Here is a 12,903-nt window from a genome sequence, read left to right on the forward strand (position 1 = left end):
GTCATGCACGGGTAACTTCAGGAACTCCTTAGGAGGTTGATCGAAATCTAATGCCTCCAGGAAAGCTTGTGATTTCTTGGAGTCAGATTCCAGAGGCAAAGATAAGGCCCCCGATAACTCCCTGAGGAATTTTGAAAAAGAAGATTGCTCAGGTTTAGATGTGGTATCGGGGGCCGAGGGCTCTTCGTCCGACGACGATGCATCCTCCTCGGTACCGAGGGGAGATTCTTCCCAGAGGTCCGGGTCTCTGACATCGGTGTGTGCGTGCCGAGAGACTGGAGTGGAAGGCTCGGTATGATGAGCTTTAGACCGAGACTTGCCTGAGCGTACCGAGACGGTACCGGGGGATGAAGACCTGTGTCTGTCTCGGTCCCGGGAAGAACGGTGCCGGTCAGGTTCGCGGGAAGACCGGTGTTCCGCTCGGTCCCGAGGAGGATCGGATGTCGTCAGAGCGACGGCTTCGGCATGGGCATGGATATGCGGTGCCGAGAGAATGGGCATGGAGGGGTCCATAGGTACCGATGGCGTGGATACCGGTTGGACGGTGTGGGGCTCGGGCCGGTCTGGTACCGAAAGCAGCGGTGCCAGGATAGAGGGCAAGAGCTGTTTAAGTTGCTGTTGGAGTTGTTCCTGCAACTTATCCTGGAGGATGGCCGCAATGCGGTCATCCAAGGGTGGCACCGGAACCACTTTTTTCTGCTTTGGTTCCATGGGTGCCGCTCTACGCTCCGGCGATGAGGAGGCCGATGACGAGGCACTCACCGATATCGGAGCGGAGCGCTTTTTAGTTCGGCGTGGAGCCGAAAGAGCCGGTGTCGCCACCGAGGTGGGAGGGCGCTCAAGGGTGGAAGGCTTCTTAGCCGGCTTACCTGGCGCCGGTGGCGCCGATGTAATGTCAGGCGGTGTCGAGGTGGTCGGTGCCGACTTCGATGGTGCCGCAGTTGAAGAAGTCGAGTCCATAGTCGGGCCGGTGCCGAACAGCAGACTTTGCTGAATTTGGCGATTCTTCAAAGTACGTTTTTTAAGAGTGGCACAGCGGGTGCACGAGTCCGCCCGATGCTCCGGTCCCAAACACTGTAAACACCAATTGTGTGGGTCAGTGAGGGAGATCGGGCGTGCACACCGCTGGCACTTCTTAAAACCGGGCTGCGGGGGCATGAATGGAAACACGGCCTCCGCAAAATCAAACCCCGAGGCCTGGATCGTGACAACAGGCCCCGCCGGGGCAAAGACAAAAAACGAAACAAAAAGAAAATATTTTTTTTTTTTTTTTTTTTCGGAAATGAAAGAAAAAAGAACCCGAAGGTAAATAAAACGAAAAAAGAACGCGAGCGGGAAGGCAAAAAGAGGATTTCAATCGGAGTTGAAAAACGCACGTCTTCTTCGCTCCACGGAAACGAAGAAACTGGGGACCACGCTCTCCTCCGTCGGGCGGGAAGGCGCACGCGCGGTGCGGCCAACTAGAACTTTCTAGTAAAAAGGTCCGTACCGTGGGCTCCGTCGGTGACGTCACCCATGCGTAAAGAATATGCTGCCTGCTTGTCCTGGGATAATATACATTATATACCTCCTAAATATTTAATTCAAATACCGCCGAGACATATTTCAAGCGAGATTAAGAACACAGGAGCAAGATTCAACTTTCTTCACCATTTTAAAAAAGTAGCAAAAGTGGGGTTAAGTAAAAACTGATTATAATACAAGCCCCCTTTTATTAAACCGTGACAGCGGTCCATCTTGGGTCGTGCTGTGGCTGGTACTGTTGATCAGGTGGTGCTGGACATCCCGGGTGCTTTTGGGACCTTGCCCAGAGAGGCTCGTTGGCTCTGTTGTAAGGTGTGTCTCCTGGCTCGCCAGTGTATTCTGCAACATTGGACTTCTCCAAAACCCCTGACATTTTGGCAGTGGAGAACCCACCTCCATACGTTAGTTCTTTGGGAGGTGCGGGAGGTGGGGATCTCTCTTAAACATCGGCGTTGTGTTCTGCTTCTTTGGGACCCATATTTGCGCTCTATGTCTCCTAGGGGATGCAACCTCTTACTTAATTCCCTACCTTAATTGTTGGGTGTACCCATGTCGGTTCTGGTTCTTCACGTCCCTCTGCTCTGGGGGTGGGGAGCAGGCGTGGGAAGGGGGATCTGGGTTGTGGGGGGTTTTTTGGGGGGGAGTGGGTGTTTAGCCCCACTAACTGCCCTGGGGTCATCAGAGTCCAGACCCTGGGGAAATCATGTGTGATCTTTTGTTCCCTTTTTGGGACTGCATCCCTCTCCCTGCTTGTAGGGTAAATGGGGGGGGGGGTGATTTGGAAGAGATTTCTGGGGTTTATGGGTGGGTATAAATGACACATGATTTTGTACCATTCTAAGTTGTTCTAGTGGATATCCCACCTTTGTTTGCTGTCTTTTGTATGCAACTGTTTTCCTTTGGTTCCGCCTGTTTTCTGTCAATAAAAATTGTTCACAATCTAAATCTTGATAGCGGTTTTTAGCACCAGAAGCCGCGCTGCTCCCAACGCTCAGAGTTCCTATGAGCTTTGGGAGCAGCGCGAGGCATTCAGCGCGGCTTCCGGCGCTAAAAACCGCTATCGTGGTTTAATAAAATGGAGCCTTGGGATCCAATCTACTACTGCAGCTCCTTTCATTTTGTCCTTATTAGCAGGACCCAAAATCCCAATCAAATGGGAAGATTTTTCTAAGAACAATGGAAACACACGTACCATCGCTCAGATACTCCCGCAATGTCCATAGCTGCAGATTTTTAAGCAACTGTGTAGCTGCCTCTCATCGGACCATTTTTTCCCCCAAGCATTTGCAGGTACCATTAGAATCCATGCGCCCAAAACATGCCGGCCCAAACCGACCAATCCAATCCTAGTAGGGCGGGGCACACTTCCAGAAAGGTCACAGCCTCCTTCAAACTTGTCAATCTGAAGCCTGTTGGGTGGGGCATGAGGCCCACCCAACAGACCTCTTGAAACTAGCCAATCCAATGATGAGACCCCTTGAAACTAGCCAATCCAAGCCTGGCATTCAGACATGCATTTGGAAATGCCGACGTTCTTCCCTTCCAAAAGCTTCAGGCTTTGATTAAACTGGGTGCCGGAGGGGGATCAAGATGGCCGCTGATTGTCTAAGCTGAGCGAGGAGATCAAGATGGCCGCTGATTGTCTAAGCTGAGCATCATGCGTTGGTGAGCTCTTCACTTGCTTTCGGATCGCCGGGAAAATTTTCTACAAGATGCCCAAACGGAGAGGTCGGAGCAGGGCTGGGGCCTCGCGGAGCTCCGGCGGACCCGGGCTGGGTAATATTGAGGAGCTGATCCGTTGCAAGCAAAATTCCCTACAGTCGGAGGCAGTCCCGCTAGAGACGCCCCGAATGGGCAGAACGGAGGCGATCTCCCGGGGACTTGAGACCACGCTAAGCCCCGACACAAGGACCCCGCCCCCACGCCCTCAGGTTACCAGCTCCCCGCGGGCGGGGGAACTCTCCAAAGAGGGAGTATTGTCCTGCCCTGGAGGCCATTGTGAATCATGGAGGGAGCAGGGATCCAGACTCTCTACATTTTCAAGAGAGTCTGTATGAAGAAACTGAGGAGTCGACAACAGAGGAGAATGGGCAGATCCAGGAGAGTGCTCAAAAGGCAGTTTCACCAGTGGGAGAAGCGTCTGCAGTCTATTCTTTCCATCTCCAGAGACCCCGTGAGGTAACACTAGAAGCTATCTGGGACCTGGTTGCTAAAATTCCTAATTTGTTAAAACATCAATTAAATCAAATAGAAGAAAAAATAAAACATCATGATAAAGTTATTCAAGATGTGAAGAAGGAAACAACAGAGCTTAGAAAAGAGTTTGTCAGCATTAACCAGGAGTCATCTAAGTCCAAAAAAATTTATGAAACATTAAAGATAATACCAATCTTAGGAGAAAGTTAGAGTCCTTGGAAAACTTTTCCCGTGGAAATAATCTAAGATTGGTAAATTTTCCTAAGGTCTTAATGATTACTCCTCGGGAGATGCTGAAAAGATATATGATGGAAATTTTGGGTTTGTCTGAAAATATGATACCACCATTTACACAAGTTTACTACCTTCCTATTAATCAACGGTAACAACAACAAGAGGTTGAGCAGGAAAATTTGGATGTGACCACTTTACTGGAATCCTCGAATATTGAAAAGGCAGTCCCAGCAACCCTATTATTAACAGTGGCATTGGCCCCGGACAAAAACTGGTTACTGAGACTCTTCTTTAAAAATAAACTGAAAATATTCTTAGGAATGCAGATACAAATGTATCCTGATCTCGCCAGAGAAACCCAGAGGCATCGTAAAGAATTTCTATTATTAAAGCCAGGGGTGTTGGCCTTAGGGGCAACTTTTTATTTACGTCACCCATGTAAATGCATAGTATAATATTCTACTCAGAAATTTGTTTTCTTTGATCCTTCCCAGCTGGTGACCTTCCTGTCATTGTCTCGCTTGGAAAAAGAAAAGGATGATAAGATCTAGCCCTAGATTGGATGTTTTTTTTGGGGGGGGGACTTTGAGCCCAGCTTAGATCAATCTTAGCATTATTTGTTTTCTTTCTTATTTTAAACTGTCCTTTGTACATCTAGATCCTCAAAGTGGACTTGAGTTTAAAATTTAAGTAATATAATGGAGTTCTTGCTTTTTTCTTTTTTTGAAAACATGGATACGTATTACTCACTTGCTTCTTAGTATTTTGGACTTAAATATGATGTACATGGTTATGTATCCTTAAACTTAAATTTTACTTTCTGTACAAGTTTATACTTGATAATTAATTATAAAATGATACTGCAGGACTTCCCGACTGATGGGGAGGAGGGATGGGCCCTGAATTGGCGAGGCTGATTTTTTAAAAATACAAATCGATTCGCATCGATTCACCCGAAGTGAATCGGTGAATCAATTCGAATCAGAAATTGGGCAGCACTAGTAGCAGGTATTCTCTGAGGACAAACAAGACAGTATTCTCACGTACCCTGCCACACCCTCTAGGAGTTTCATTCTTTTTGAATGCCTTTTGATCAGCCTGCAGGTCCTACATGACATGGGCTGGTAAGAAGGAACTCACACATGCCTGGTGCAAGCCTATCAAAAGCTTTTTAAAGATATAGGAGTGGTCTCAAACCATTTTAATGTAAATGGCCACAGTGTGAATACAAGAAAGCTTCAAGAGCTACCAAAATATTTCAAGCTTACAAACACTACTAATTTTGTAAACTGCTTTGACCTGCTTGTTCAGATTGGGTATTAAACGTAATACTAATGTTGATTCTACAACACATTAAGGACATATTTTAAAAACTCATTTTTATTTTGGATGATCAAGAGTAGCAAATTCTATAAATGAGACAACACCACACACCCAAGCAAGACATTGTCTGCAGTTACTATATCAAGTGGGCAAAATTGAAATTAATGCATTTACAGGATTTTAGCCAACTGTTTGAGGGCCACAATGTACAACTTTGTCAGCAGAATGCAGCCCTGGAGACCACTGGTAGCATCCATACCAGGGCTCCGTTGAAGGACGTCACCCATCTGTGAGAATACTAGTCCTACGGTCCTCAAAGAGCAGGTGCTACAGGTGAGTAACTTTGCTTTAATCACAAAAAAAAAGATTTTATAAAACTATATAGCAACAAGATGGGATACGTATAAGCATGCTAAGTGTAGGCATTCCTGGGTGGAGCAGGAGCAGCATTGCAATATACATGCGAATAAATACATTAGTACATATGCATTTACACCAATGTTAAAGAAGGTGCAAATGTGTGTATTAGTTTCTGTGAACGGTTGGGGCCTTTTCTGGATACTTATTTTATAAAGGCAGAGAAAGACATCTTTATGTCTCTCACATAGTCAACTCAGGCTCCAAATAGTTTCCAGAGAGGAACCTATTTGGTGTGAAGATGACAAAAATAGAAAAACATGGAGAGAGAGGCTCCATAATTTAGTTGCAAGCTAACCATTTATAAAAACAGTCAAGATCTCCTGCCCTGTAGAGCCACTTTTATAAAAACAGAAATGCTTTTCAGCTTCCACTCCAAATTTTAATTTTTCTTAAGTATGAAGCACTCTCTTTTAAGGCATAGATATAGTAACTAAAGTACTTACTTTCACCTTCCTGTAGCATCTTCAATAACTGTGCATTTCTTGCCTTTACATCCTTATATTTTGTCTACCATTTAAAAAAGATAAGTGTCAATTTATGTTTTTTAAACTTCAGAATTATAATATAATAATAATAATAATAACAACTTTATTCTTCTATACCGCCACAATCTTGCGACTTCTAGGCGGTTTACATTCAAGAGAGCTGGACATTCAGCGATTTACAATATGCAGATAGGCAGTTGGAAGTACAGAGTACAGAGACTTTAAGAAAGCAAAATTTCAAAATATACTGTTTGCTAAGAATTTCTGAGAGGACCTGTTAAAGAAAGGTTGTGAATTTCAAAAACAGTGAAAATTACAATATACAGTTTGTTTAGAATTTCAGAGGGGACATATTAGAAGAAAGGTCCCGAAATTACAAATACTGTTCGATTAGGATTTCAGAGGGCATATTGGGAAAGTGAAATGAACAGAGTGTTCGGTGAGATTCTGTTTAGGTGATATATCTGTCGAATAAGGTAGTTTTTATGAGTTTTCTAAAAGCATTGTAGGTCAGTTCAGCTTTATTAATGTAGTTGTCTAGCCAATGTTATTGTTTGTTTGCTTGGTACATGAAAGTTCTGCCAGAAAGGTTTTGTATTTACAATTGGTAATGCTTGGGTATGCAAAAAGATAGCTGTTTCTGGTTTGTCTTATAGGGCTCTAGAATACGAAGTGTGATAGCAAGTACATAGGAGCTAATCCCCAAACTAGCTTGAAACATATGCAGGAGAACTTGAATATTATTCGTGCCTCGACTGGCAGCCAGTGCAGTAGTTTGTAGTAGGGGGTGACATGGTCATTCTTTTTTAATCCATATATCAAGCAGACCGCTGTGTTCTGAATAATTCTAAGTTTCCTCACTGTTTTTCTGGGTATACCCATATAAACAATATTGCAATAGTCCAGAGTAGAAAGCACTAGTGATTGCACTAGTAATCAGAATGATAATGGGTCAAAGTATTTTTTGATGGTCTTTAATTTCCATAATATCAGGAAACATTTTTTTGCCACTATATTTGCGTTTTCAACCATTGTCTGGTGTGTGTCCCATGTGACTCACAATATGTTTATTGTGTTGGTAATCGGGTAATCGTGGTCTTTTATATATAACGTTGTATTGGTAATTTTATCCGTTGGGCTTGCAAGGAAGATTTTAGTTTTTTCTGTGTTAAGTTTCAGTTTGAAGTTGATTGTCCATGTTCTATTTCAGTCATAATATGAGAAATGTATTTTGAGGTTTCATTTGTTATGTTGTTCACTGGGATTAAAATGGAAATGTCATCTGCATATATGTAGTAGTTCAGGTTTAGTTTTTGCAGTAAGTACCCTAGGGATGATATGTAAATGTTGAATAGTGTAGGTGAAAGTGGTGAACCCTTTAAAAAAAAAAAAAATCAAGAAATTTGAAGACTTGTAGCTGCCAATGAAACTTATACTTAATTGGCCATCAAAAATAATTTACAATAAGGAACACAGACTCCTCTCAAAATAACTCAAAACAACTGATCAGGCACACAAGTGGGTGATGCCATTTCACACAGCACAAAACAGCTTTCTCAGAGCTCAGAAATAGTTGAAAATACAATAAAACTTCTGGCTTGGAAGGGAAGCAGTGGAATTCTGTAACACCAGTCTCTCTGCTGAAATGACTGCCAAATGTTTTGGTATTTCAGTGCTGATTGGGTAAGGAAAATGCCAAAAAAAGGAACTGTGAATAGAAGATTTACTGATGGGTAAGAAACTAACTGGAGCCTTAAGGGCATGTAGTAAGGCTCCAGGGTAAGTGGCATAGCGTCAAAGCAGCTCCTGATTGTTGTGTGTGTAACTATCTCCTATTGCCTGCCCATGATCTGCTCTTATACGCTATGCCACTTACCCTGGAGCCTTACTACATGCCCTTAAGGCTCCAGTTAGTTTCTTACCCATCCTGTCCAAGTAAATCTTCTATTCACAGTTCCTTTTTTTGGCATTTTCCTTACCCTACTCTACAGAGAACTCTATACTCTTATGCTTTTTTTTCATAGTTGACTCCACTACAACTGAAAAATGAGAAACCTGTAATTCAATAAATCTAGGAGTTGATTATATTTTGTACTTTAAAATCCAACTTTTGGAGACAGGCAGAATAGTGACAGAAACTTGCCATATGTGAAGAGATCGTGTTCTAGGACTGCCACTGTGACCTTTAAGGATCTATGTATTTCAAGAACCAAAAATATAGTCAAATACCCTTTGTTGTATTAAAAATCATTTGGGGAGATCCCAAACCTTGGTAAAGCAGACTGCAATTAATAAACCTCCTTGTGGCTCAGGCTCCAAAGATAATTATGATAGAGTTTATTAGGTCTTTGAAAAAATAGGTCTCTCTGTACAGGGTTAACTCCTTTGGATTGAGATTCATTATGACTTTATGCAAAGATTTCATACCTGAAGATCCTTGTCATGGCCTTTGATAAAGTCACCAAGTATCTTCTGCAAGACTGCTCCAGCAAAGGCAGCAACACTGAAGAAGACTCATCAGCCACTGTGACTACCATATTTCCCCATAAATAGGCCGTGACCTATACATAGATTTTACAAACCAGCCTAGCGGGTGCGGCTTGCTTAAATGGGGCGGTCTATACATGGAGCAATGCAGCATCCCCCTCTTAAATAGATACCTCACTGGAAATGACCTTCTGGACGGCAGCACCTGCCTCCTTCAAACACGCTGTGCAAAGCAGGAGTGATGTGCGATTTCAAACCTCACCCCGTGACCTTCCCGATTGGCTGCCGTTGTGAGAACTGACGGTAGCCAATCAAAGAAGGGCGTGGGGCGAGGCTTGAGATCGCAAACATCGCTCCTGCCCTGTACAACGTGTTTGGAGGAGGCAGCCAGCATGGAGGAGGTATTTAAGATGGGGGGATGATACCTCGGCTCCGAGAGTGTGCAGGCCGCTCACGCACCTGCACCTGTCACGTTTCTCTGCCACCTAGGGATGACCTGCTGCTGAGGCTGCCCCAGTTTTTGCCCAGTGGCATTGTGCTGCTGAGCCAGGCCTACTGCACGCAGGGAATGCCCCCGCCCAGGACTCCAAGTATGCCGACCTCTTCAATTACCTGGCAAGAACCAGGATGGCAAAGTGGACATCGTCGAATTGTAGGAGGGCTTGCAGGGTATGGGAATGACGATGGAGAAGGAAGCTGGCCAGAAAATAGTTAAAGCTGGTGACACAAATAGGCATTATATAGGCCGATTTAGGTTTTAAAAACTCTTAGATAAGCTGCAGCTAGTAACATGGGGCGGCTTATCTAAGAGTTTTAAAAACCTAAATCGGCATTTCCGGCAGCCTATATGTGGGGAAATATGGTAACACATGAGTCATATCAATTGCATCACCTCTTCAGATTAAAAGTGCTCTGCTAGAGAAAGCAATATTGCAGTCTTGATGATTACACTTGCTCTGTGTTGCTTAACTCAGTGTAAAGATTAAGTGTTGGCATTCCAACTGTCTATGCTGGATGGCTCTGAAGGATAGTCAAACTGACTATGCTAAAGGTGATTGGTGAATGTCACTGCTGTGCTTTTAAGGACAGTTAGCTGGGGCAGAAGAAGTGTAGATCTGCTTGTGCTTTAACAATATGCTCTGGATATCCCTGCACTAAGAAGTTTGTTTTCCTACTTTAGAAGCGGCCTTATGTTCAGACCTGTGCAGGAGAAGAAGATTCAGCTGAGATTTGGGCTGAACTGGAGGACCCATGGTGCTCCCTCTTAATGACTGGACCTTTGAATTCTGTGCAAGGGAATAGAGATAAGCAGAGAGATGATTCTATCAAAGTTAGCCAATTTCTGTGCAGATGAGAATTTCTGGTTCTCCTACTGCAAAAATGATTTTTTTTTTCAACCTCAAAATGATTATAGAGGCAGCCACGGTGCTCTTTTTGGGCTTGTGAACACATTTTTCCACAGTACATCATTCATCTTGATTGTATCCAGAACCCAGACCAATGAGGCCCCTGGAAATGGTGTCAAAGTTCAAGATTTTTTCCACATTGTAATGGTTGATAACCAGATTTTGTTTGTGACTTGTTCACTCTCTCTTATTTTTTTTAAATCAAAGAACATTAACATAACAAATGATGGGATGGACAACCGAGATAGAAACAAAATGGTGGCGGTGTGATAGCAGCTAGTAAGTTGAGCTCCGTCGCGCCTTGCAACTTCAATAAGAAATACTTCAAGTTTGAAGGGGGATTTTTTTCTCCGACAATGCCCCATACCAAACGCAAAGGGCTTTCTCCAGGTGGACCCCCCACGCCAGGTCAAGCGTCGCTGGATCGCTTTCTTACTAGCTCTCTGGCCAGTATCGAAGGGGGTAGGAACCCAGCGATGACTCTGTTGAAGGGAGCATTGGGACTTGAAATCTCGCTCTCCCCTCCGGCTACCCGTTTGCCACCTAAACCAGTGCCAGAGGACGTAGAGTGCGTGAGTGCCGCAGTCCTTGCGAATCCAGCGCTCACACGCAATGGGGAGCCTGATGCCACTCCGAGCGCCGAGTATTCATCAAGTTTAGGAGCGGAGGACAGCCAATCATCAAAGATGACATTGGATGGCATTTGGCAGGTGCTCCAGAATTAGAAGTGGCTGCTACAAAATCTGCTGGTGATCTCTCTACAATTGTAAGTAAATTGGATGACCTCTCTGCTTCTATACACAATATTCAAACTGAGACTACTGCAAAATTTGACCAAATTAATAAAGAAATTGCTTCAGTTCAAAATTTAACAGGAACACTGGTTAAAGATAGGCTTTTTTTTTCCAAAAGATGATTGAACAGCGAAAGGAGAAAAACATCTCCAGCACTCACATGCTAAGGTGAAGGTCTAATAACCTCCACTTGCACACCATCATCGAATCCCTCCTGTGTGCACCCACCAACCAAATCAAAAATAGGGTGAAATAAAGTGAAATTCAATAGTGAAACAGAGAAAAATACTTTGAAGGTCCCCCCAGCTGACTCCCAGAATCAAAAAGGAAAACTTAGCTGGAGATGTTCTTCTCCTTTCGCTGGTCCTTCACACTGAGACTCCCTCCTTTTTTCAATTATATTATTTATATGACATATGATTGGTAGTCCAGTGCTCGAGACAGAAGTTAGTTACTTGGAAGGTCCATCAGACCTTTTTTTGCTGCTGTTTGTGGTTCCTATTTAGTATCGTGTGCAGCTTTTTGCATAGTGGAGTTAGTTTTACTTTACAATATTTAGCAGGGATTACTGAATACTTGGGTATGTGGAAACAGACTACAATTCATTATCATCCACAAATCTGAAGTTGGCTACAGGAGAGAAACTCAAGACAGATCTTCAAAAATACTAGGCATAACCCTGGATTCTTATCTAACCTTTGGAGGCCAGATTGATACACTAGTAAAAATAAATAAATACAATTCTTTTTTCCATTTAAGACAACTAAGATCAATAAGACCTGTTTTAAGCCAAGCTAGCTTTAAAACAATTGTACAGACCGTGTTACTCCCGGATCTGGACTATTGTAACTCTCTCTTTTATGGTATCACTGAGAAAAAACACAGGAGACTGCAACTACTCCAAAATACAGTGGTAGGATTAGTCTTACAAGTAAGCAAATTTGAAAAGGGTAGTCCATTATTGAAAGGTTTACACTTGCTCCCAATGAGGGAAAAAAAAAATTCAATTGAAGATCTCATGTATGGTCTATAAGGTAATATATGGAGAAAACTCTAATGGACTAGTATCAGACATTAGGGTTCCGTGCTCCTTCTATAACTCAAGAATAACACAACGCCTTAAGCTAAACTTTCCACCACCTCAACAAGTCCGACGGAAGAAACTATTCAAGTCTTCTTTCAAATTCCAGGCACCCAAAGTTTGGAATAAACCGCCTCTATGTCTGCATCAACTCCCTTTTTACCTCAAATTCAAAAATATTTAAAGGCATATCTCTTCTTCTTTTAAACCCTCATGACCTCTACCCGTCTATGTCCTAAGGCTCCTTCTCAACTTGAATGACTGATCTTGAAATCTTATTGTAAACCGCAATTAATCCTTGCTGAAATTTTGTGGGACATAACAAATGGTATGGTAGAGAGCAGAACTAGTCATGCTTCTCAAATAGCGGTAAAGCACAGTTACTTACCGTAACAGGTGTTATCCAGGGACAGCAGGCAGATATTCTTAACGCATGGGTGACGTCACCGCCGGAGCCCCGGTACGGACCTTTTTAACTAGAAAGTTCTAGTTGGCCGCACCGCGCATGCGCGAGTGCCTTCCCGCCCGACGGAGGAGAGCGTGGTCCCCAGTTAAGATAAGCCAGCTAAGAAGCCAACCCAGGGAGGAGGGTGGGACGTAAGAATATCTGCCTGCTGTCCCTGGATAACACCTGTTACGGTAAGTAACTGTGCTTTATCCCAGGACAAGCAGGCAGCATATTCTTAACGCATGGGTGACCTCCAAGCTAACAGAGAGGGAGGAGGGATGGTTGGTCATTAGGAAAATAAATTTTGTAACACAGATTGGCCGAAGTGTCCATCCCGTCTGGAGAAGGCATCCACACAGTAGTGAGTAGTGAACGTGTGAACTGAGGACCAAGTGGCAGCCTTGCAGATTTCCTCGATGGGCGTGGAACGGAGGAAAGCCACAGAAGCAGCCATAGCTCTGACCCTGTGGGCCGTGACAGCACCTTCCAGTGAGAGACCGGCCCG

The 12,903-nt window shown here is 43.8% G+C and overlaps 1 protein-coding gene across 5 annotated transcripts in view; it reads right to left on the reverse strand.

Moving 5' to 3' along the window:
* The window catches only part of GKAP1 (G kinase anchoring protein 1), a 148,998-nt gene that overhangs the window by 40,413 nt on the left and 95,682 nt on the right, over positions 1-12,903 (reverse strand). For all 5 annotated transcript variants that reach the window (XM_033927601.1, XM_033927576.1, XM_033927592.1 and 2 more), the window contains one exon: positions 6,141-6,204. In XM_033927601.1, the coding sequence (XP_033783492.1) occupies positions 6,141-6,204 (64 nt within the window). The remainder of the gene's footprint in view (positions 1-6,140; positions 6,205-12,903) is intronic.

The sequence above is a fragment of the Geotrypetes seraphini genome, chromosome 1 (genome assembly GCF_902459505.1).
Source record: "Geotrypetes seraphini chromosome 1, aGeoSer1.1, whole genome shotgun sequence".
NCBI lineage: Eukaryota > Metazoa > Chordata > Amphibia > Gymnophiona > Dermophiidae > Geotrypetes > Geotrypetes seraphini.